Here is a 26,979-nt window from a genome sequence, read left to right as displayed (position 1 = left end):
AAGTGGATTGCATTTATTAAAGAGAGATTGACAGTTTGAGCAAGTGCATCTCCCTTTAATAAACTGCGTTGTTTCTTTTGATAAGTAGCTGTTTGTCTCCTATGCCAACTGCTTCAGATTGTTTTACAGTGAATATAGTAAACTCAGTAATGTTTCCTGCCTTGCTATCATTGTTTGAACACAAGTTCTAATAATTTAACTCTTTCACTCCATGGATTTATTATGGGTGCCTGTACACAAGCGTGGAGACTGCTCTGACACGCTGTAATTATACCAAGTCGGAACAGACTCGATGAATCAGGTCTGCTGGAGACTGGTAATACTACACTCCAGCAGCCTCCCACATCTCGTGTATCCAAGCACCCCTATGCTTCAGAATGGTGGCTTGTTCAATGAACTTTAGTTCAAGCACCCCCACTGCCATTTTGAAGTGCAGGGATGCTGATATATGAGATACTGGTGCTTGAATTAGAGCAGCTCTCAGAGCCGCTCTAATTGAAGCACCCCCACCCCCCCACCCATGGAGCACATGGAAAAGTGCCCAGTATCTCCCACTGTCACTCTCAGAACAATCTCTAAGGTTTTCCCCTGCAATAAGAGAAAAGATTATGTTATGGCCTATTGAAAAGTAGTTGAGAAAAAGAAATCCAATCAGTTAATTTTCAGTTAATTCTCCCACATGAATATAGAGATAGAAAATCTTGCTCATCTAATTGATGTGATTAATCCCTTTCAAAACAAGATAGTAAGGAAAGGATGATTTGGCTATTAAAGGGGTTTTTTTAAATATATTTGTAATGTTTATGTACATTTTATTTGCTAACACTTCTTATGATATTTAATAAATCAGTTGCACTTTAAATAAAATTAAGCCCCATTAAAGTAGATGGAAATTTAGTCTTTGACTTTTCCAGACCTTGATCCTGTCATGGATTGCTGGCTTTCTTTGTCTAGGGACAAATAGACTGAGAGGGGATTTAATGGCAGCCTTAAATTACCTCAAGGGGGTTCAAAAGAAGATGGAGCTACACTGCTCTCAGCAATGGTAGATGACAGAACAAGGAGCAAAGGCCTCAAGTTGCAGGAAGGAAAGGTTAGGTTAGATATTAGGAAGAATCTTCTCATTAGGAGGGTAGTAAAACACTGTAAAAGGTTACCCAGAGAGGTTGTGGACTCTCCATCCGTGGAGGTTTTTAAGATCTGGCTAGACAAAGCCTTGGCTAGGATGGTCTAGTTGGAGATAGTCCTATTTTGAGCAGGAGGTTGAACTAGGTGACCGCCTGAGGTCCCTTCCATCCCTAATTTTCTATGATTCTATGCAATATGTATGCTAAAGTATAGAAACAGGATTCAATTTAGGTTCCTAAATCCACTGGTGCACTTAATAGTAGGTATAGGATCTAGTCTCTTCTGCCTTTCCTTTGTATTACACTTGCTCTCCTTCTGTTCCTCTGTATACATATAACATTTTGGTATCTCATTTAAAATGTAAAACTTTTGGTGTCTCTCCATTTTCCTTCAGTGTATTGTTGGGCATAGAAGTAGGATCACATGGCAAGTTAAGGGTATATGAGTTCAAATGGATCTCAGAATTCTTAGTTAATGATCACACGTCTACATGTGTGCTTTAATGCGCAGTAAGTAGCCTATTTTAGCATCACATAAAAACCATGCAAATATGCTTATGCACAGTAAAATAGACTACTGTAAATTAAGTATTACAAAAAATCATGGTTTTTTTTGCTACTGTGTATTAGGGTAGCCTAATGCATATTTATTTAGTATTAATGCATGTGTACATGCTCTCATTGTCAATCAATTTATAGGGTTTGGCCATGCTATCTATTTCTGCTCTTTGCAGTCAGTGAGGTTTTTTATTATTGTTCCTGATATTCTCCCATGTGATGATCAGGTGATGAAAATCAACTTCAATGCACCAAATCAAATTTTGAGCTCAGTTATATTTACTTAAACCTAGAGTAATTCTAGGGAAGTTGATGAAGTTTCCCTATGTGCACCAAACTGGCTGAAATCTGAAACTAATTCATCCACTTCAGCTTTTTTTGTTTCATATGATACATTTCATGGTCTCAGACAAACTCAGCTTGTAACATATTGCTCTAAACTAGCCAGACTGAATCTATTCAACAATTGTAGCATAAGCAATTGTCCTACTCTTTTACTTGTGTCCATCTGACTTTCTGGAGCAGTGCAAATTACAAAAATTTACTACTTGCACCAGGCTTAAGCTTAATATACAGCAGTCTTAATTTAGAATTGTACTGTTTTCATGGTTACTGAGATTTCAGGGTCCAGTGCTGGCAAGTTGCATCTTAAATGGTGTGCATGGGATTGAGGGTAATTATTCTGCTGGAAAGGTTTATTTCTTTACCCAAGAAGAAATATTTTATGATATGTTCCATACACATATATTTCCATGTGATTTCACACTTTATTTTAAATGCTTTCCACAGAGGATTGAGTTGCATAGTTTGACTTGACTGATGTCAATGGGAGATTTATACACTTGGGGACTAAAAGATATAGTGTCATTTAGAAAAAAATAGGAATATATTTAAAAAGGTAGCTGTAGAAAGCCCTTTATGTAGCAGAGTGAACATGCTTGCTAAAATTTTCAGAGCTAAATTTTTATTGTAACCTCTAATCACGTACAAATGATTTAATTTCCACTTTTTTGGGGGGGAGGGAGCCTTTCTACAAAGTTTATGGAGACAAGAATTCATCCAGGAATCACTCTAACAGAGATCTATTCCAACATTTTGTGAGCATAGACATAATCACAACGATATGGAAAGGGACAGGTTGTTTGCTCTATAATAAAATAAATTCCAGGTCCTTAACAAAAAAATATTAATAGGCAAGTAATTCTCTTGGTAAACAAATGGCCCAAAAAAGCCATCTGGAGACATGGAGAGAGAGGTGTGGAAAGGCCAGATCATCTTCCTTAATCAACATTAATTAAGCAGGGTTCTTCAACCAAGTCTGTTCTTCAGACAGTATTGATAATATTGAGACTAGGACAGTTCTACACAAGGATTAATTCCATGTATTTATTTTAGCCTGGAATGTAGAATATATATGTATATATTAAACGACATTTTTGACATAAGGATTCAAGTTATAACATTGGCAATTAGTAACTGCTGATTGTCAGTAGTATAAACAAGAGCAACATTCAAACTGATGTCAAGCTATGATGATGATGATTGTTGTTGTTGTTTTTATCAGGGACCTGCACTCTGGAGGTAGGATTTTGTGGTTTGGTTATAAATAAGTATATTGAAAACAGACAAACATTGATTGGAAAAATAATATAGCATTTTACATATCAGATTTGGTAAAACTGTCTGAATGTGAGAGTTTCCATTCTCATCTCCCAGTTTATAACAGAACTATTTGTGTAGGATTGCAAGAAAACCCCCTATTTTTACTCTCTTTCTAGCACAAAAAACTCTTTCCTACACACACAGTCTAAACCACAGTGCTTTAAACTAAATGATTCACTCTAAAAATGTCTTTTGTGCATTGAGTGTAATGAAACCAATACAGGTCATGAGAGAGAAACTGCAAGGTATTAAAATAGTAGCTTTTTTTCTTAAGATGTTCTACTTATAAAAATATAGTTAACTTATTCAAATAATTCTGGCAAGACCATGAATGATAACACCTGTCTCCAGACCAAATATAAACAATTACAGCAGCCTTTCATAGCATACCTATATATTGATACCTCACATATGATATATAGTGAAATAAGAACAATCACTTTGGCCTTTTTAAGTAAGGCTAGGTACGGACATTACACTTCATGCGTGTTAAGCACACAGAAAGGGCCTTAAAGCCATAACAGAATAGATGTTCACGGTATGCAAGGCACTTTAAAAATGGTGGATCCTGCTCTGAGTTGATCCTCAATGGATGTGGTAATAGACTAAAGCACTTTAGGTTAGAATGTTTTCTTCAATATCTATATCTCATCCATTGCATTTCAATGTGGGTTGCATTCTGCTGCCATCCCAGGGGCCCCTAACTGAGTGACTTGCTAACCTCAGCCAGTGCTCATCTACTCCAGGCAAGCACAGGCCCAGCTCCACCCGGGGTTGTCAGAGAGGAGACAGAAAGGCTCTGTCTCCTCCCTGTGCAACTAGGTGTGTGTGTGGGTGGGTGGGTGGGGGGGGAGTAGACAGAGCTTCTCTGCTGTGCAAATCCCCTCCTCCCACCCCCAAGCTTGAGGGATCAGGTCTTGGTGGGGGCCAGGCTGGATCTGTGAGGCACAGAGGCTCCTTTTGCCCCCCACCCCCCAGTCCCAGTTCCCAAAATAGCAAAAAGACCCATGCTGCAGCTTCTGGCTACCATTGTTAGGAGGCTAGGATGGGGGAGAAGGGTGCACTCCCCACTCCCCCCAGCTTGCCAGCTGGGTTCTTGTGGGAGGCTGGGTCAGGTCCACATGGCAGGGGGGGTTCCCTTTGCCTTGCACCATAGTTCCCAGGACAGTGAAAAGCCAAGCTGGGCAGCCCTGTGCTGCAGATCCTGGCTGTAGCTGTCAGGAAGCTGGGGTGGGGGAAGGGGAGCCCCTCTGCTATGTGGAACCATCATATTCCCCACAAAGACCCCAGGCAGCAAACTGTTGGGGTCCCTCATGGCAGGGGACTCTCTTCCCCAACCCCCTTTATCCAAGCCTCCTGACAATGGCATCCAGAGGCTACAGCATGAGACTGCCAAACCTGGCATTTTGCCACCCTGGGAACTGAGGCCAGGGGAACTTGGAAACTACTATGAGCACTGCCCCCTCCCCCCCCCCCCCCAAAAAAAAAAAACTTGCTGACTGGAGTCTCAGGGGAGGGACCAAGTTGGGTCTGCATGACAGGGGGCTCCCTTCTCCCCCAAAACCCCAGTTCCTGGCTCAGCAAAAAGCCAGGCCAGGCAGCCTCATGCTGCAGCTCCTGGATGCAGCTATCAAAAGGCTGGGGTGGGGAGGAAAGGGAGACTCCTACCGCACAGACCCAGATGCCCCTCCCCCAGCCCCAGCCAGCAAGCTGTGGGGGCCCTCACAGCAGGAAGTCCTGTTCCCCCTCCTCCCCCACCAGCCACAGCTGATAGTCACTAGTTTTTTTTTTTGGAGGGTTGGGGGTTGGTGAGAGGGGCTGCTCCAACAGTCTATTGTGAGATGTGCTAGTGCAGGCAGGCAGTGCAGGCAGGCACTGAGCCACTCCCCACTGAATGGCAAATGTCTGTTTGGTTCTTTCCCACTGTAACTTATAGCACTTTAAGTAAAGTGTGATAGTTAGAGTGCTTCTGCCAGGGACTTTATTTAGCCTAAAATTCTAAAACTAGAGGCCAGATCTTAAGCATGGTGTAATAAAATTGACTTAGGTGCCCAAGTCCACTTCCATGACTAAGAAGTAGACTGGAATAGGTGGAACTTCTGGAATGGAACTTCTTTTCAAAGCAAGGGAAATAATTTGTAGGACAAGGCTTCAGGTTTAACTGGATGGACAACTACTCCTGAAAGAGTTTTAGCAATAAGAAAGAGGAATGGAAAAAAAAGAAGTAATCCATAAAGAAAGCTATGTTGTCATGATCAGGAAGTGCAGTGATAAAATACAAATTATCAATAATTAAGATGAGAGGAATTAAAACAAATAGTAAAAGTTCGTCAGTCATATGAGAAAAAGAAAACAGGAAAGAAGAAACAAGGGGTCAATATTCACTGAGTGTAGCTGAGAAGTTAAAGGTAGTCTAGGTATCCTGCCAATACTAAATTAATACCTTGATTAAATTTTCAGTGAGGACAAGTGGGAGCAATGAAGGTATGGAAATCACCACATATGAGGCAAAATATATGATCTTACTTCACTCAAGTCAAGAGGAACCAGATAGTTCTCATTCCCAGGATTCTGAAAGAAGTCTTCTTGTTTTTGGTAATCCCTCACAGTCAAGGATGATTGTCTTCCATTATTGTCTTATCTATGTGGCCGATGAGGCCTATCCAGGATTGACAGAATACTGTAGCTCAAACGTGTCCCTCTGGATTCTTGCCACTGGATTCTTGATTTGTTCATGACGTGTTTCTGCTACTCCCACTTTTCCATCTCCTGTTGTTGTAATAAGGTGTCAAAGTACTGAGATCCCTGCAGCAGACTGTTCCTCCATTTGGGGCAGTTCTGGATGATAGTCTCCCGTGAGCCGACATTGATGTTGAGAACATCCCTGAAGTGTTTTCTCTGCTCTCACCTTGAGTGTACATCTTGGCTGAGCTGAAAGAATAAAACTTGCTTCAGGAGTCTAGAGTTGGACATCCAGATGACATGGCTGGCCCAGCAAAATTGATGTTGGATGATAATTACCTCATCACATTACTTGTGATGTTTGCTTGCAGGAGGACACTAACATTAGTGTGTCTGTCTTCTCACTGGATTCAGAGGATCTTTCGCAGGCAGTGTTGATGGTACTTCTCCATCAACTTTAGATGTCTTCTGTACATTGTCCATGTCTCAGTTCCATACAGTAAGGTGAGGATCACAACTTCTTGATAAACCATGAGCTTGGTTCAGATCTGACATTGCAATCTTTGAACCCCCATTTCACCAGGCATCCAAAGACTGCACTTGCACAATTGAGGCAATGTTGTATTTCTTGGTTAATGTCAGCCTTCTGCAAGAGATGGCTTCTGGGGTATGGAACATACTCAGTGTTCTCCAGAGTCACACCATAGATCTGGATTACCAGCATTGAGGATTATTCATTAGCAGCTTGGTGGAGGACTTAATCTTCTGAATGTTGTGTCTATCCCATTTTCTTGTATGCCTTGGTAAAGATATCAACGATTGTTTGAAGGTCTGCTTCCAAGTGAGCAAATACTACAGCACCATCAGTGTACTGTAGCTCAATGATTGAGGTCAAAGTGGTTTTGGTTTGAGTTCAGAGTTGGCTGAGGTTGAACATCTTACCATCTATTTGGTAGATTTGCTCCACTCCAGCTGGAATGTTGTTGGTAGTCAGATGTAGCATTGTGGCAAGGAAGATTGAGAACAATTTTGGAGTGATGACACAGCCTTGGTTAACTCCTGTTTTAACCTCAAAGGGATCTGTGAGAGATACATCACTGAGAACCACTGCTCACATAACATCATGCAGCAGGCCGAGAATGGTGACAAATTTCGGAGAGCAGCAGTATGTTAGAAGGATCTTCTACACTTCTTGGCTAACTGAGTCAAAAGCATTCATGAAGTCAAAGAAGGCCATGTAGAGAGGCTTATGTTGTTCCTGGCATTTCTTCTGAAGCTGGTAAGCTGTGAAAATTATGTCAGTTGTGCCTCTTGATGCTGTAGACCCTAAAGGAGATGGTTCAGGAGAGTTCTTGCAATGATCTTTTTTGTGGCGGACAAGGCTATCCCTCTGAGTTTCCACAATTGGACTTGTCTCCTTTGTTGAAGATTGTCACAAGCATGGCATCCCTAAGGTCTTCTGGGATTTCCTCATCATTCCAGATCATTAATATGAGGGCATGAAACTGATGTGAGCTCCTCTTCCTCTGCTTGAAGGTTTCCATGGGGATTCCATCCTCTCCAGATGCATATAAAAGGACAACGAAGATTTTTAGTAAATCTATCAAGCCCCAGGCATCATATTACATGATGGACCAATAACCAATGCAGTATCTACATTTTAAGGGGGGAAAAGGTTACCTGCCTTCATGCCTATCAGTCTGATATCAACAGTATACAACATTATAGAACAAATTTTGAAGGAAAAAATAAAGATATAAAGGAAAATAAATATTGGGCTAAAGTGCAAAATAGGTTTACCAATTGTGATGATGCTAGACTAACCAGATACTTTATTTTTATAATATAATTTTTAGATAACGGAAATGTCTGATCTATGTAGACTTCAGAAAAAAAAAAACTTGTTATGGTTCCACATGGGAAATTATTAGTTAAAATCATGAAGATGTGGCTTAGTAGAAATGTAAGGTAGGTAAAGAACTGGCTAAAGGGGAGAGAACAGTGGAGAGTGAAGAAAGTGATATTCCCTCATTCTGATATTTCTAACAGAGTTACTTAAGGATTGATTTTGGGATTGTTCAGATGTAATAGTTTTATTAATGATTTTGGCACAAAATGTAATACAGCAATTGATGAGACTACATAAAAAACAGGAGGATCAGAATAGTATGATGTAGAGGAGTGAAATAATAAAATGGAATAAAATAGTGCAAAGTACAAGATCTTGAATTTAGCTGCCAAAAATTTTGGCAGCATTATGTGGGAGCCTATTAGGAAATAAAAATAAGCTACCCATGTGACAGTCAAGAATAGGCAAATGTGATCCTAGGATGTTTCAGACTAGATAGTATCTCTATCTCTATCCTCTATTCTCATCACCCCACCCCATTTAAAAAAAAAAAAGAAACTAGAACAGGTTCAGAGATGGACTACTAGGCCATGTCCCCACATGTAGGCATGTGCAGTGTGTGGCTCCACAAACCACACGCATGAAATGTTAAAACATGCCCCATGCTACAGAGTTGCAGTGCGGGGGCAAAATTTGCTACCAGGATTTCCCAGCAGCAAAAAAAAGTTCTGGAAAGATATTGGCACAACACATGCAAAAATAGCATACACTGGAAAAAATGGAAGATTGGTCCTCCAGTGAGACGTTCTTGACAACTGGCCAGAGCATCTCTGCTGCTCTATTTGGGCCCTGTCTGCTCCAAGCATACCAGGAGCCAGGAAGAACTGCACAAGGGCAGTTTCACCAAAGTGGGACAATGTGTCCCACAACAAAGCACACATGCAGGGGCATGTGCTCAAACTCAAAGTAGTAGCACAAATTTGTGCCACTACTGTTTATACCGTTGGAAGCAAACATCTGGATGCAGCCCTAGGGTGATCAGGGGAATGAAAACTCTCTCTTATGAGATGTGGCTAAATAAACAAGCTACTAATAAGCAGACTATTGGAATAATTACCTATCACTCAAGTCACCTAATGCTGTCCATTTTAAGAATCTGTTTTTGCTTGCTTTTAACATTACCAAACAATAAGAATTTGCACTAAAATTTTATATGCTCCAGCCCCTGCCCCTGCCTCTCAGTGCCTGCTGCTCCAGCCTGGCCCCTTATAGCAACAACCAGTGCCCCACACTCCTGCTGGCCATGGTGCTTGAATGGCTGGCCCCAACAGGCCCCCCCCTGCTAGGCCCCAGGCCAGCCACACACTCACCACTGGGGGCCAGGGCATCAGCTGCAGGAGGCCTTGCCTGACCCCCTCCTCCTGCACTCCCTGCTCTATCCTCCCTTTCCCACTGTTCCAATACCCCCTACCCCCTGCCCAGTCCCAGCACCACTTTCAGGACACAAAAATGGGTGAAACAAAAAAGCTTGATTTACCCTCACAACACCCATCCCCATCCCTCTCCCCTCCCCCCTCAACAAACAGAACCCCTCCTTCCCCTCCCCATTGCCCCCTCAACCAACAGAGCCCCTCTACCACCCTCCCCACCCACCAATGATAAAAAGCCCATTGACAAGTGGGAAACAATATACAAGGGTAGAATTATTTACAATATTTTGGGTCTTCAAGCCTAGAGTGGGGGGCTGTGGGGGTGGGCCTAGGGGGCAGGGCCCCAAAGCAGGTGCCCAGCACCCCAGCCCCTGGATGTTCCCTGGGGCTGAGATCAGGCTGGCCCTGTAGTGGCAGGGAAGACCCGGCATTAAAGTTAGGGCCGGGTCACATCTACACGTACGTTAATGTGCATCAACTAATCACCTAAATTTGATTAATGCATTTGCAGGTATCAAATTTAGGTGCAACTAGGTTAAGTTAGTGCACATTAAGGGCTTGCACATGTAGATGCATGCTTGTAATGCATGTTAACTTAGGCTAATGCGCATTAATACATCTTGTGTAGACACATCCATTGAGGATGGAGGATGAAGCTATCAAATTTGACTGCAGAGGGAAAAAGTCAGGGCTGCAGGATGGGTAAGGAAACTAGATGGGTAGGTGGAGGAGTCTGGGATGGGCCATAGAATGGGGCTGGAAGTTGGTAGAGATAGAGTGAAACTAGGATTTCAGTTTGAGAAGAGATTTGGATTAGTTGATTCATGAGAATGGGAACCAAAGGAGTGAGAGAAGAAAATGAGGGGAAGTGAGATCTAATAAAGACCTGGGGTCAGAGGCAAAAAGTGGGGCTGTATTAATGGTCTAAGACTAGAAGCCAAGCTGAAGGAGGTAAAGATCACCGAAACTGAGCAAGTAGTCCATGAAAGAAGATTTGGACAAGGAGTGAGAGGCAGACTCAGAAGGTTTATGGGGCATAATCACACCTTTCCCCGCTTTCCATAGTGTAGCTCAGCAGCTCTGGTTCCAGCAGCCCTAGACACCCAGGTCTTCTGTGGAGTCTACAGCACACCACGGTAGTAGCAGCTGGGGACTATTTAAAGTCCAAAAGCAAGTACTTTCACTCCCCCAACTGCCACTTTTGGCACCTCCTTACTTCCCCTCCATGCTTAGTGGCAGCTTCCCTCCCCACTTATTTTCCCATTCTGCTCTCTACTTATGCCTCTGAGCTGTTACCAGATTTGCCCATTACTTTGGGGGGTGCCCATTTATTAGGGGTACATTTCTAGGGTCTTGGTAATTCTGTCAATGTGCTGCTTGTGTTACTTGTGTTTCTGTACGGAGCTGTATCTCTCCCTTCTGCAAGCCCTCCCCCCCAATGGAGCTATCTTGCAGGACTCAGGTTTCAATGGGGCTGGGTTCTTCCAGTCACCAAATCAGTCATACACACACACAAACACACACGCAGATTAACGTGACACGCCTGACCCAGACGGGTTGATCACCATGGACAGGCTGACACCCTCATATGCCAAGAATCAGTTCATCAGAGCAACAATAAACTGCAGTCAGACACAAGCACACAGGTGAACAGAATCCCTCTGAATCTGGCTGGGTGTCCAGCTGACACCCTCATGGGCCAGCATTCAGTTCATAAGGGCACGTCTGAGTCAAACTGGGTCAATCAGCCTGTACAAGCTGATCCCCTTATGTGTTTCAAACTCAGCACATCCCAATCTTTGGCCTCTTGATGAGCAGACCCCACAGTATTTTTGAGCTTCACAGGGATCTTTAGCTTAGGTAAAAGAAGCGTTGCTGTAGAGCACGTGAGGAAGGAGAAGCAGAGAAGGAAAAATATACCCAGTTACTATCAGTTTGACTATAAAAGTTATTTATTACTAAGTATATGAATTATATAATGGTACCTAGTAGTAATAGACATGCAAAAGAAAAACAAACACAAACAATTACAGTATTACCCTGGTTTCACTAAGTATTTGGGGAAACTTAGCTCAAGCTTAACTAGTACAGTTCAGGTTCAGAAATTTATGCCTAGAGAGAAAAGAGAGAGAGAGAGAGAGAGAGAGCTGGGATCTCACCAGTCCAAGGTACTATAATTCATCCTAGTTTCACAATACTACAGGACATGTGCCAAGAAAACAAATACACCATTCTCCAATAGCAATCATGTAATGCTTTTGCATTTTTTCAATATAATGTCACTTTAGTTATGCAATAAAATTGCGTGAAAAATGTGAAATTAAACCTACCCTCACCTCAGTTTTGTAGACCGTATCAATTCAGATTTATAGTTGTTTTGCTTCTTATACACAATTGTAGTGTAATGATTTTTACAATATAATGTTTGTTGGTTTTAGTATCTACATAAGCATTTCCTCTTGCGGAGGTGCAGAGGGGGGGAAAGACTTCCATACCAAAAGACTTGTGTCATAATTTTGCCACTACCTGGATAATGCAAGAAGTTTAGGACAAGTATTGTTAGACAAATCCATCCTCTCCTTTCTATCACAATAATTTATTTTTTTTCCCAGAAGCTAATATAAACATTGTTCTAAAACTGCAAAATGTCTTACTCCTTTTCTACACCGATATACTTCTGCAACAGAAATTCAATGCAAATTATGCAGTTAAATATTTTGTAACTTTCTAAAGGAATTATTCTTAATGTTGCACAGTAAAAATGAAAACACACCAGTTTACATAATTTTTTTTACATTATATTATTTTTGCAGCACATAAATAAATTACCTAAAAATATTAATGTACTATGTAATGTCATTAATATTGCATAATGCAAGATTTAATGACTAAGTCAACTTTAAATGTAGATAATTCTCTGTATGGTAATTATTGTTTAATGCCACTAACCAAACAGCATTTTGCTAATGACATCCATTTTTACATGACTAATCAGGAAGGTTTTAAATTGGCAAATTACTGCTATGCACTTCTATTGTGAGCAGCTTTGCTTGTTGATATTGCTTCTGGGAGCCAAGAGAGAGTTTGGATGAGGGAGGGAAATAGTTCAGTTCTTTGATGTCTGTTCAAAACTTAGGCAGGGGCGAGAATGGGAAAATTTAGGGTAAAGGTGACATATTCCTAGGCCTGTGCCAATTGTAGGCTTACATTGTGATGTTGGATAACTTTTCTTTGAGAAGCCCTTAGATCCCTACTGAAGTGGTGCATGGGACCACATCCATGGCCCCCTTCCCCACTGCTCCATGCATACAAGCAGCCTCCCTCCCCTCTCCCCAGCCCTGCTCTCCTGACTCACTGGCTGCAGCAGGCTCCTCTGCTGAGCTGGAGTAGGCACAGGAAGCATAACTGGGAGGGGAAGCCCAGAGACCCCAGCTATAAGGTATGCATTCTATGAAATAATCATAGAATCATAGACAATTAGAGTAGTAAGCAACCTCAGGAGGCCATCTAGTCCAACCCTCTGCTCAAAGCAGGACTACCCCAACTAGATCATCCCAGCCAAGGATGGATTTTGTCTATCCAGGTCTTAAAAACCTCCAAGGATGGAGAGTCCACAACCTCTCTGGGTAACCTGCCCCAGTGTTTTGCTACCCTCCTAGTGACAGAGTTTTTCCAAATATCTAACCTAAATTTCTTTTGCTGCAACTTGAGACCATTGCTTCTTGTTCTGTCATCTGCCACCACTGAGAACAGTCCAGCTCCATCCTCTTTGGAACCACCCTTCAGGTAGTTGAAGGCTGCTATTAAATCCACCCTCAGTCTTCTCTTCTCCAGACTTAAATAAGCTAAGTTCCCTCAGCCTCTCCTTATAAGTCATATGCCGCAGACCTCTAACCATTTTAGTTGCCCTCTGTTGGACTCTCTCCAGTTTGTCCACAGCCTTTCTGTAGTGGGAACCCAAAACTGGATACAGGACTCCAGATGTGGCCTCACCAGTGCTGAATAGAAAGGAAGAATCACTTCCCTCGCTCTGCAGCATTGACGATGCGTCGGGGGGTGCATATCGGCCTGAGATCGGCTGTGCACCCCCTGGAAGTGCCAGCCACTGGCAAGGCAATTGGCCACTGGGGGACCCCCCACTCAGTAGGCAATGGGCCACTGGGGGACCCCCTCCCCTCACTGGTCGCGATCTGGTGCCCCCCCCAGACTCGGGAGGCATCAGTTGCCCATGCTCTGCAGGCAGTGCTCCTACTAATGCAGCCCAGCATTCTATTAGCCTTCTTCACAACAAGAAACACTGTTGGCTCATATCCATTACTGTTCACTGTAACCCTCAGGTCCTAACCTTCCTTCCATTTTTCTTGGACCATTTATGCATTTTGCATTATCAATGGTGGTGGGGGCCAAAACTCAGATTCTCCATCCAGATGACTGTCCTAACTAATAGGATGCAAACACATTCTTTTTCTTGCTTGCTTGCTCTTCTGCCCATGCAAAGAATGAACCTTGCATGTAGGCAGCTACTCTTGGATTTCCAGTGCATAGAGGCACCTAAACCTTAGAGAGGGAAATTCAGTGCTAAACATTTCCTATTGGTTGGCTCCAGAGCTTAGCTGAGGAGTTTCTGGATCTACTTTCTGAGAATGGTAGGCACATTCTAACATTGATAGGCACTTAACTCAGGACTTTGGATTCAATTTCAGGTGCCAGAGACATAAAAGTTAGGTGTTGTGGCCTAGGTCCTTGTTTGGACCTGGCAAATGAAATTACCTCTGTGCTTGGCTTAGTCTGATCAGACAGCTGTAGTTAGCCATGTTAGTCTGAAATCAAGTAGTAGGCAGGATAGCTTCTGACAACAGCGTCTGATCAAGTGAACTATAGCTCATGAAAGTTTGTGCTGTGTGTGTGTGTTTGTATGCACATATGCATGCATGCGCGCAGACACACGCATACACATTTTGGTTAGCTTATAAGGTGCAAATCTACACTACCTTCTGCTTGTTTTGCTCAGAATGTCTTGCAATTTGAAAGTCTGTCTAACTCCATCCTAAATATACAGTTGACCCAATAAAATATATCACCCTAAGAAATCTTTGCCCCTCATGTTTGGAAAGGAACAGGTACTCTACGCTAATCAATCACTGCAGTTATTTACAGAATTAAGGATTTCCAAAAAAAAACAGTTTAGGGACATAACTCAAAATAAGGTAAGAAAAAAGGGCAAGTCTATTAATTCAAACAGAGGGTGGAGTTGGGGTGTTACAAAGGTGAGATGTATTTATTCTTGACTGATGACAAATATGGTTTCTGTAGAAGGTTTTGCTTCTCACTTTTTATTCCTTTCATCATTGTATTTATATTCTTATGATATGTAGTAGAGTTGATCTCAAGTTGTAAAGTCCAGCTATAAATTTCAGTCAATACTATATGTTCAGCGTGGAGTGTTCATTTGAGCGCCTTTCTTCTTTGTGCGAGAGATCCAAGAATTACATTATTTTTAGTATGATTTGGGAAAGCGTTTTACCAGAAAAGTAGTTACATATTTTTGACAGGTAACAGAAAAAAAATCATTATAGGCTTTTAATTCCTGTTGTGAATTCTACTGACAATAGACTATGGTATGCCTGATAGGCTCAGATATGCTTCTTTTTCATCACTTCCAAAACTACTTTCTTTCGCTTGGAGGTAATTTGCACTAATTCATTCTGCCAAAAATATGTAACTACTTTTGCATTGTAAATTTACTTCTGTAAGGCTTGATCTTGTTATACCACCATAAGTAGAGGTGCACGGATACATCGGTCCGATATCGGATTGGTACCAATGTAGAGAAAACTGGCTGTGTTGAATATCAGCCCAATGGGGCCGATAATCTGGCCAATAAATGCCCGTGCTGTGCACAGCCACAGTGCAGCACTCGGGCAGTGAGGAGGAGAGCCAGCAACGTGGACAGCTGCCTCCAGCTGGTAGGTCTGGTGTGGTGGAAGGGAAGGGGCATGGGGGGGCAGATCAACTCCCCCCATGGTGAAGGAGGGGGCAGGGGCAGATGCTGCCCAGGTGGGGTGGAGGGGCCGAGCTGCAGCTCTTTGGTGGGGCAGCTGCTGCCTCTCTCTGCACCCCAGGGGGGGGTGTCTGCCTCCAGATCTGTGCAGGATGGGGTGGGGCAGGCTGCAGCTGGGGCTGCATGGGGCTCTTCTTGGTGGGGGCTGGGCTTGAAATGGTCCCCAAAGGGAGCTGAGAGGATGCTGCATCCACCCCAAATTTTGCTGCCGCTCTGCTCCCAGTGCTGCCACTGCTAGCTCCCTGGCACAGTCCTGGCTCTTCCCAGCACATGGGTGGATGCGGGACATTCAGCCAGGGCTGTGCCAGGTGACTGGCAGTGGCGGCACTGGGAGTGGAGTGGCAGCAAAATTTAGGGTGGATATAGCATCCTCCCATCACCTCCAGCACCCACTCTGAGCCCATCCCCCGCAGAGAAGAGCCCCATGCAGCACCCCCCCCCCCCAATCCCACCATGTGCAGATCTGACGGCACCCCCCAGGGTGCAAGCAGTGGCGGAAGCCCCATGGGGGGCATTGATCTGCCCCCCATACCCCTTCCCTCCTCCCTCCCCTTTCACCACACCGGACTTATCAGCTGGAGGCAGCTGTGTTGGAAATTGGATCGGTGTCAGTTGATATGCCTCCTTAAATATCAGCTATTGGTATTGGCCCCAAAAATTTCTATCGGTGCACTCCTTATCATAAGTATAATTCACATAAGGTCGTAATGATTCACAGAGGACCAGCATGGTGAAACACCAAGATTCTACTATTTGTTTCAAAGCAACTATGTATTAGACTGGTAGGTTGACTTTGTAACCACCTGCTTGTAGTTGGATTGGAGTTGACATCAATTCTGCATAGGCTAATACCAGTCTTTGCTGAGGGAAAATACCTGTATTTTGATTTGAGCCTATACTTTTGTATCTGTATCTACAACCTGAAGTTCAACAAGTTTCTCATATTGTGACTTAGGGGGTGCATATACATGAGATGTTTACTGTGGAGCTGCCTAATTTGCTCCACAGTGAAGTCTCTGCATCTACACATGTGGCCCTATTAGGTCACAGTAAATTAATTAACTCTGCTGTAGGTTAGTACTTGTAAACACAAATACTATCCTACGGTGGCATTCTTTAGTGTGCAGCAATGCACATGTAGGCATTGATGGGGGTGGTTGGGGCACAAGGGTGCTTTAGTGTGGGGGCTGCCTGCCAGCTAGCCCACACTGGAGCACCCTTGTGCCCCAGCCAGCTCCTCCACAGCACACACAGCTAGTTTGGAGCAGTCCTGAGCTGTCAGGCTGACCCCCAGAGCCCACTGTCAGCTGAGGCTGCTGCAGTCCTAAGCACCTGTATAAATGAGGCACCTGGGAGCAATTCCAGTGATATCCACCAGAGTTTATTGCAATGCCTTAATTTCACATGTAGATGTGCCCAGGGAGTCTAATCAGACATTGCTTTCAGGTAAGGAACCTGGTACTTGTTTGAAAAATGTCCCAGATACCCTCTATGTCTTCTGTTCATGCAGCTTTAGAAGATTGGGGTTAATCTCTCTGAGGAGGAAGCAGATGATTGTGGGAATATTTTAAGAGGTCTCTCCTGCCTAAAAATGATGGTTAATGAAAACAAGAACAGTATGCAATTGTTGTACCTACACACATATACATATATATGGTATTTGCTTTCTTAATTTGTGCTCATTAACATTTTTTAAGGCCAAACACATATCTGAGTTACATCTTTCAATATCTTTGAAGTATCTGTGATTGGAGTAACAAGGCCGGAGCAGCTTTCAGCTCACAGAATCAGGCAACTTTTTAAAACAATATGAGTATCTTGCAAAAGACATATTTATACACAGTGGCCATGTCTACACATGTATCTACATGCGCCTAAATGCAATGCACCTTTGCTTAAGGTACATTTAGGTGATTTAGGTATGTGTCTACACATGGACACGCTAATGTGCATTAAGGCACATTACATTTAGGTGTGAATAGCTAAGTTGCATTAGCACACATGCAGATGCGCTAATGTGCCATAACACGGTGTTTATCCATTGATGCACACCACGTTAATGAGCATTAGCACATCTACAAATGCTCCACTGTGACTTAGCTATTCACACCTAAATTTGATATCTGCTTTGTGCAGGTATCAAATTTAGGCTCACATAGCTTTAAAGTGCCATTTTAAAGGTGCATTAAGGGTGCACACGTGCAAATGCATGCTTTTAATGTGCCTTAAAAATGGTGATTTTAGGTTAAACTTACTTAAGAGAGACATGCCTGGTGTGTGTGTGTGTGTGTGTGTGTAGATAGGTGTGTGTGTATGTATGTGTATATATGTATGTAGATACACACACAGTGTCCTTTATTTTTATTTTTTTTATGAATCTGTTTGAAGCAGGTACCCTTTTCTGTTTATGAAAAAACATGTATATTTAGTACTGTGTTGCTGTACTGCTGAGGATTTTTTTTTCTGGGTATTATTATTTACTGTAATGATGTGTGTGTGTGTGTGTGTGTATGTGTGTCTTTGTGTGTGTGTGTGTAAACACACACACACACAGTATGTATAATGTCTGTTTATATTGGAGCAGGTTTTAACTCACAGAAGCAGGCAACTTCTCAAAACGATATGAGCATCATACAAAAGAGATATTTATACACTATAGGTACACAATATATCTATATCTCTATATATAGATATTGATATATTGTGTATATAATATACACAATATTTATATATAGTGTATATATTATGTAAATATATTGTGTGTGTGTGTCTTTTGTATGATATTTGTCTTGTTTTGAGAAGTTGCTGTCTCTCTCTCTCTCTCTATATATATACCTGCTATGTGTATGTTAATGTGTATGTGTATATAATGTCCTTTTTAAATCAAGGTTAGGTTCTTGAACTTGAAAGCAACTAGAGTCTAACCAAGGGCCAATTCAGACTTCAGTGCAGCAGCACCATGGTTAGGGATAGGGTTGAAACTGAAAAGGCCAGTTTCTGAAGAATTAATATTTTTAGTATCTTATGAACTGCTCTGATGTCATACTCTGTATTACTTAGAACTAAATTTTTCCCATGCTTATTCATCTGGGCAAATGTGAGTTCACAATAGTGGTCATATACTCCTACAAAAATAAATCTACATTCCAAACAGCAACAACACATAGCTCTTATGGGAGAGGCAAGGAATGTTGTGTGTAATACCTTATATTAGACCAACCTCATGGTTGGTGTAGATTTAGACAAGCTTCTTATGAGAAATGTTCTTTATCAGGGATTTGAAAGCATGTCGATCCCAACCATACAGTTAGTCCAATAACAGATATCACCCACAACAATCCTTGTCTCGCTCATAATTTCTGGATCATCATGGCCTATCATTCCAACATTAACTAACTTTTATGGAATGTGGTCACTTCAAAGTACTATACAAACATCATGTATTTAAGTATGAAGGGAGGTCCTGGTCAAGCTTGTGATAGATTAAAAACTCTTTTCTTAATAATGGTACTCTATTTTAAACTTGTTGCTTTAAAAATAATAGGATGGTGAAGACTTTTAAAGATACTGGCAGTTCGATGCTTAACTCTGACTAAAGCCCATTTGTCCATCTGAAAACTCTAAATCTGAAGCTCTAAATCCTGTTTTAGTTCCCAAATTAAAGTGATCTGATTTTCATCAATGAAAAAGTCATAAATCTAGGGGTGCACCGATAGAGATTTTTGGGGCCGATACCAATAGTCAATATTTAAGGAGGCATATTGGCTGATACCGATCCAATTTCCAATACAGCTGCCTCCAGCTGGTAAGTCCAGTGTGGTGGAAGGGGAGGGGAAGGGAAGAGGCATGGGGGAGGCAGATCAATGCACCCCATGGTGAGGGAGGGGACAGGGGCAGGGACAGGCACTGCCCAGGTGGGGTGGGGCTGGAGCTGTGATTCATGGGGTGGGGGAGGCAGATCCAGCCACTGCTTGCACCCCTGGAGGGCACGGGGAGGGGGACATGTCCCCCCCCGGACCTGCACGGGGTGGGGGGTGGGTGGGTTGCAGCTGGGGCTGTGCAGGGCTCTTCTTGGTGGGGGCTGGGCTTGGAGCAGGTGCCGGTGGCGCTGGGAGGATGCTACATACACCCCAGATTTCACCGTCGCTCTGTTCCCAGTGCCACTGCCAGCTGCTCAGTGCAGCTCCCGCTTTTCCCAGTGCATGGGTGGAGGTGGGGGCCGTTGAGTGGGGGTGTGCTGGGCAGCTGGTGGCTGCAGCTCTGGGAGTGGAGCAGGGGCAAAATTTGGGGTGGATGCAGCATCCTCCCAGAGCTGCTGGTGCCCACTCCAAGCCCAGCCCCAGCCAAGAAGATCCCCATGCAGCCCTGGCTGTAGCCCATCCCAACCCATGCAGATCCAGAGGACACATGCCTCCCATGCTCCCCCAGAGTGCAAGCAGTGGCGGGAGCTACCTCCCCGCACACCCCCATGAGCCACGGCTTCGTCCCCTCCGCCTGGGCAGCACCTGCCCCTGGCCCCTACAAGCCGTGGCTTTCCCCTCCCAGCCTGGGCAGCACCTGCCCCTGGCCCCTCCCACACTGTGGGGAGAGTTGATTTGCTTCCCCCTCTCCTTCCACCACACCAGACTTACCAGCTGGAGGCAGCTGTCCATGCTGCTGGCTGTGCTCCTCGCTGCCTGAGTACTGTGTTGCGGCTGTGGCTGCTGCTGCACACAGCACAGGCATTTATCAGCCAAATTATTGGCCCCATTGTTCTGATATCTGATACAGCCAGTTTTCTTTATAACGGTACCTATTCAATATTGGACCTATGTATCGGTGCACCTCTACATAAAATCTCATTAATTTAAGTAGGATTTATAAGTATTCAGAACAAATCAGACCATTTTTATTTGTTTCAATATTAGTAATAAGACAGCTCTCACTTAGCACTTTCAGTCGGAGATCTCTGCATATTTTGCAAAGGAGGGTAAATGTCATTATTCCAATTTTATAGATGCAGAACCTTTAATTAAATATACATATACAAGACAAAATGTAACTAGGTTTGCAGTTATGAAAGATTTCCAATATTGTTATGTAGTATATTAAATATTCTCATTCACTTATTGTTTTTAAGCAAAAGTAATCTCTGAGACTATTTGCCTGTTAGTCCAAGGTGAACAGGTAGGGTATCACATAGGTGATGGTTCTCCATTTGTTGCACTGAGCAAGTTACCAGCATTTTTCAGCATCTGCTAGCCTTGAGAGCTTGAGATCATGTTTGGAACTCAACTGCAAATCCTCATTTGGGTGGCCTTTCTTCAGCCTCAAGTTACTATAAACCTGATCTATTTCCTTTTTTTCTGAATTGAATTGACATATTCCAGTATAGCAGTATCTTCATGCCAGATGGCTTCATTCCATTGGTCATAACAACTTTAAAAAAAAAAGTTTACTTCCTCATTACTAGATCCTGTGAAAATATTGGCACATCTGTCACTTAACAACTAACCATAGGAAAACTTGAATAAAATCAAGAAAATAAATTCTGTCGACAAATGTTTTAGCTCAGTAGTGGCTTCCAGAATACATTTCCTTAGATTTATTAAAAATATACCAGAAAAGAGACTTGAATTGTTTTCTGATCGAATTGCCAAAAGTCAAGATTGTTTTCTGATACAAGAGGAACAAAGCCTAAATTTAGTAGATGCTACACATCCTTATGCTGCTTTTTCTGTCTATCACTCTTTGTACCAACTTTTGTAGCTGATGTGGCTTGAATCATCACCTATATATACTTACAAATCCTAAGAAACTTATGACTAATGACATCCAGTACAAAATCTCTTGAGCTATATATTTTTATTGTTGAGTTTAGAATTGAGAGCTTACTGAAAACCAAAGGAATACTCTAGCTATAGTGCTACATAGTACTTCTGATTGCTGTATTCGATGCATCTTATTTGTTACAGTTTTGATTTCACCCACAGATTCATATATCAAGTTGGCAAATGTATTATACAATACATGGGGTTTCTTTAGTACGTGTATAGACAACAATCAAAGGTAGAATAATTTATCAGTAAGTTTATAAAATAGTTATTGACTGGTCACTGGTAAAAGAAATGAAATTAAATTAAAGAGTTAAAGTATTACTTTAAATTGTTAATTTTTATGCTACACCAAGAAATGAATAATGAATCACACGTTAACTATAACATTTGAACAGAATATAATGAGACAATTTTATTTTCAAAGGGAAACTGAAGATCATTGCACAAAAATATTTATAATTGAGCCCCTACTTTTGCATAAGCAATTAATCTGTGTATTTGAGGATCTATAAAACTGGCTAATTGGCTATGATTTAACAAGTACAAAACAAAGAGAGAAGAGTTAGAGGCCAGATTGTCAACCCCTTATATACAAAAATGTGTACCGACACAAGTCATACCATTGAACAGCAATGGGATTACTTGAGTAAGTCAGGGATCATCAGCAGTTAAGAAGGATATTACAGTCAAGTCCTAATGAGGAAGAAACCACCCAATGTATGTAGACCCATGCCAAGGAAGTGAATGAAGCCAATAAAAACATGAATGAAAGAAAATATGTATAATAAAATAAAAACAAGCTTATTTCACATTCTGTTTTCATCAGATGGATGATTCACGGATGGATGATTCATACTGTGTGTTTTTCTTGTTTGTTGTGCAGGTACTGGCTGACAAACAAAGTCCATATCAAAAGACCCAGCACCGGTCTCCTTATGTACACCCTGGCTACCAGATTTTGTGATGAAATTCATCTGTATGGATTCTGGCCATTCCCAAAGGATTTAAATGGAAAACCAGTCAAATACCATTACTACGACGATTTAAAGTATCGGTATTTTTCTAATGCCAGCCCTCATAGAATGCCATTAGAGTTTAAAACTTTATATATGTTACATAACAGAGGAGCACTTAAACTAACAACAGGGAAATGTGTACAGCAATAAAGCACATGTACAGTACAATAAAAATACCGAATATGCACTTCATCATAAAGATGTTGTGAAATGGCAATGGGATACCACAGAGGATATATTTCAATACCCAATAAGCCATTGGGAAAAGGAAGTTTATCAGAAGTCCATTACCAGCTATTATACCTGTAAAGTGCTATAAAACGAAAGTTATCTTGACTGCAAGGGTTCAAGTAAGTGCCACTTTTCACTAAGAACAAAGCTTGAATGTATAATCAGTACTGTTTACAAGATCCAATGATACATTCTTCATGAAAAAAAGAAGCAGCAAATAGCCCTTTTTTACTGCTGACTTGCTACTGTAGTCTGACAGCTTATAGAAGAAATACCCAGTGGATGGAATCTGCCCATGGGGAAATAAAACAGCCTTTGGCAGAAGAATTCTTGGTTGAATTAGTAGAGATGTGAAGTCTGTAAGATCAAGCAGATCAAGTAAATGCCTTCAGTCAGGGGACTGTCTGACCTTGTATTATAACCTCATCTTTTGTTGCTGGTTCCTTGTTGTTGTTGTTTGGTTTTTTCTTGCATTTGGGTATTGTAACCCTAAAGGGATTTTATAAGGATGATATGAACAGTTTAAAGAAGTCATCAAATAGTTGTCTTAGAAGAAAAAGGTTATTATTGGGGGAAAAAATCAAATACTTTAACAATCTTAATTGTGTTGTATCCGGTTGTTACACAATTCCAAAACTCCATATCGTTGGATTTTTTAAATTTTTTGTTTGTTTTTTAGCTGTAGTTGTCAGTAACAGCTAAACAGAACCCTCAGAGACCAGTATTTTTGAGCCATTTTTAAAGAAAGTTTTGTCTGTTACATGTCAATTAGGGAAGACATGTGTAACAAGAAGGTGCCCTTATTTTTGGTACCAAAGATACACTGATTTTTTGTATACAGCTACCTTTTTTCTTTTTATGAAAAAACATGTACATTTAGTACTGTGTTGCTGTACTGCTGAGGAAAAAAATGTTTCTGGGTATTATTATTTACTGTAATTTATATTGACTGACTTGTTTGAATGAAGAAGCTTCAAACAGATTTTCTAAGCTAACTTTGCCAGGAAAGGTTTGTTCTTTTGAAAAATCTAATACTGTTTATTGCAAGCATTCAGCTATATTTAAATTTGATTTTTATTTCCATTTAGGCAAAAGGAATTTTTCAATTTCATAATTCTTGTATTAAAACACACTAGTTTACTAAATAGAAAAAATTATTTTGGGGGATCTCTAATTTCTTTAAACCAAGGTGGTAAAAAAAATAGGTTCCTGAAATTTTGTCCAATTTTGAGGAAAAAAAGACCCCACAACATCCAACTACCATATTAAAATAGGTTTTAAAAAACTGAATAGACAATATAGACACTGTTAGTCAAACACAGTTCTTTTAAATAAGAATGTTATCTAGTGTTGGACAATAAACCTCTCATATTAGTTTGATAGTCTAATAAGTAAATGATTAAAATAACATCATTCTACAATATTCTTACATCCGTGCTTCTGAAATCCCTTTTTTTAATCACACAGAATAACTGTCCTCTTCTATTATTTCTGAGAAGACAGTTAGAAATGGCATGAGGAACAGGAAATGGGCTCTGCAGGTTGTGGAATACCAAACCATTCCTTATTCCCTTCATAGCACAAACATGTAATTAGAGTGCCTGAATGCATTAGAATTTAAGACAAATTTGAACACTTTCCTTTTGGAATTTGGTGTGCATCTCAGGAAACTTAACAGCAGGCAGTGGGCATCACTGCAGTAGCATGAAGAGTAAAGAACTAGTTTTAAAGAACAAATACAGTCTTTATGCTCTCTGATTGCACATTAATATAAAATTATCTTGGCCACATGAGGGTTCCCTAATCCCAGCTGCTGGCATTGGACAAGATGATTCTGGGAGAATGTGTTTTCTGCCACTGTTTCTGATTGCATCTTACTTGAGGATGGTTCTGGAGCTGTACCAAGCCTCCAATAATGCCCATTGTGTCCCCACCAGCTCACAAAAAATACTTGGAACATGTCACTCATATGTTGCTTAGGTCTCTGCCTGCCCACAACATCTGTGCAACATAGGTTTTGTCCAGAAAAGAGAAATGTAAATGAAGTAAGAACCATCATGTTTGCACTGTACTGAACAGGATGGCAGATCACAAAAAACCTGTACAGATATACTAGACAATATATTTGCTTGTTAAGTTTTCAACCTTGGCACAGTTCTTTCTCCTCCCCTCTCTACCCTTGCAGTATATTTCAGGTCTTGAAATGATATGGGAAAATGCATGTGCATTTCAGAACCAAACCACACTACATGAACACCACTCCTTACTTACCATGGCTTGGAAATCCATCATTACACAGACTCAATAGCCAAATCTGTCACAGAGGAGGTTAAAGTGCTCCCTGTTGCAGTCAACAAACTGAGATTAAAGGTTGTGCATCATATAGGCACAATTAGCATTTTTTCTTCTCTCACAAAGCTTTTGTTTACTTTGGTTTTGTTTTAGGATTTAGAATTTGGTGCTCTGCATTTGAGGATTTACACTTTTTTTAGGTTAAGGTGATAGAGAGGTCATTTGAAGTTGCTTGTTCTTGAATAATTGAAAACCCCTATAAGACTATTTCTAAAGGGCAACAATTTAAAACAAGTATGGGAGATATACTTGTTATTGTAAAGGAAGGCCTTTTGTTCCACAGTTTTATGGTGGGATTATTTTTTTGTTTGTTGAGATATGAATTCCTTGAGCTCCATAGACCAGTAGTCCCCAGTTCATGGCACATGGGTAACATGTTGCCTGCAAGACCCTCTAATTAAGGTTGACAGGGAGAGCAAAATATAGTGTTGCACACAGTATATTTCTAGCTCAGTAGCATTGCCCATGGGCCAGTGAAGTTAGGGATCACTGCTCTAGCAGCTTAGAAAAGTGTCTGTTTGGCTTGTTCGCATATCTATCATACTCTTTACTTTGTATTCTGTGAATTTTCTCTCACCTTTGCTCCCAAATGTCAGTCATAGTCAGAAAAGGATGTCATCACTGGCTAAAACTTTTTCCATTGAAAGGATTTTTTAATACTTTAACATCTATTAAAGTAGAAAGAGTGACAAGCAGATGAAAACATTTTAATTCCTATTACACCAAAATATCGGCTTCTTTTGTGATACAAGTACAACCAGTGGGACAAAAATGGAATGATAGGTGAAGGCGTTTGAGTTTAAATACTGGATATTAAAGGAGAGAGAGGGAACAGAACATCACTGGGTGCATCTACACAAGATGCTACTGCGCAGTCATTACTGTATATTTATTTAGTACTTGTATTAGCAAGTAATAAATGCACAGTAGCCAGAATTACTGAGCAGTAGCACTGGTGAACATCTTTTAGGTGCCACTACTGTGTAGTAGCCTAATAATATTGCACAGTAGCATATTAGCACTGTCCATGCTACGATGTGCTGCTGCATGGTATATCTTGGTCAGTATCTCATGTAGATGTACCCATTGAGTAGGATTTATGTTCCAGGGTTCCACGGTGCCTGTGTCCCTCTGTTAAGCTCCCTTCTTACTGCAGTTAAGCAATTGTACATCTACTCTGCAACTATTTTTCCCTCAGGGAGGACAGGAATGGATTAATCCCCAGGACTTTAACAGGACTAGGGGATCTAGGATGGGGTGAACTTCACTGTGTGGGTCTTAACGCACAACAATAACTGTCTTACCATAACAGGGTTCATGTTTTTACGTCTCCATACCACCTACAGCACAACGAGCACGGACAATCTGCGTAAAAAATAATATTATCGTCCAACTTAATCACTGACTTAGTTAAGCAAAAGGACAAGGAGTCCACCTGCTGTTAATATGAGATTTGGAGAGGCTATGAGGCTTGGGATGATCTCAAAAGACTGACTTCTTTCCACATAAGATATAAAAATGTCCAGGAGTAATTTCTTGCTAATATCCTGAAATTAAGCTAAATTCCAGAAATGGGTTATGATGTTTCCATGCAGTTCTACAAAAAGGCAAATTTGGCAAAAGAATTTGTTTTTATTCAGATAAATGTGTTGTAAGTGGTTAATAAACTAGTATCGTAATGTTTCTGTGGTGAGGACTATGTCTCTCTTAGTTTAATGGAGAATAACGGATAAAAATGTCTGTGAAATTTTCAGCTTTGAGCCTATTCTTCCTTCCCCCTGAACTCCCAATGTAACATCTGCTGAACTAGTTGGGGCAATACGATGTGCATTGCAAAATCAAACCACAATTAGCAAATACCACACGGAACTAATCTTTTACTTCAGAATAAAATCAACACACTCTTGAGGTTGAAACATGTTTATATTGACTGTAATTGGCAGAAAAAAACATTTGTGGGTTCAATATCTGTTTCTTTGAGGTCTGATCCTGTAATGTGCTAAACATTCCTTATTCCCATTGACTAATTTGAGACATGACAGTATTCACAACCTACCTATGTAAGTGTTCAGCATTTTGCAGGATCAGTTTTTTAGTTCCCTTAGATTGCACACTTTTTTAAGAGCACTGTTACTTTGTGTAGGAAAAAGCACAATTGTTCTAAATGTATATTAAACAGGAAGAGAGTTTACAGA

The 26,979-nt window shown here is 41.3% G+C and overlaps 1 protein-coding gene across 1 annotated transcript in view; it reads left to right on the top strand.

Moving 5' to 3' along the window:
- Positions 1 to 23,386, top strand: part of ST8SIA4 (ST8 alpha-N-acetyl-neuraminide alpha-2,8-sialyltransferase 4) — a 112,425-nt gene extending 89,039 nt beyond the window's left edge. Inside the window, exon 5 of the mRNA XM_006035355.3 lies at positions 22,069 to 23,386. Coding sequence (XP_006035417.1) covers positions 22,069 to 22,351 — 283 coding nt within the window. The 3' untranslated portion in view covers positions 22,352 to 23,386. The remainder of the gene's footprint in view (positions 1 to 22,068) is intronic.
- Positions 23,387 to 26,979: the final 3,593 nt, after the last annotated feature.

The sequence above is a fragment of the Alligator sinensis genome, unplaced genomic scaffold (assembly GCF_000455745.1).
Source record: "Alligator sinensis unplaced genomic scaffold, ASM45574v1 scaffold1214_1, whole genome shotgun sequence".
NCBI lineage: Eukaryota > Metazoa > Chordata > Crocodylia > Alligatoridae > Alligator > Alligator sinensis.
This window is presented reverse-complemented; position numbering and strand designations above follow the sequence as displayed.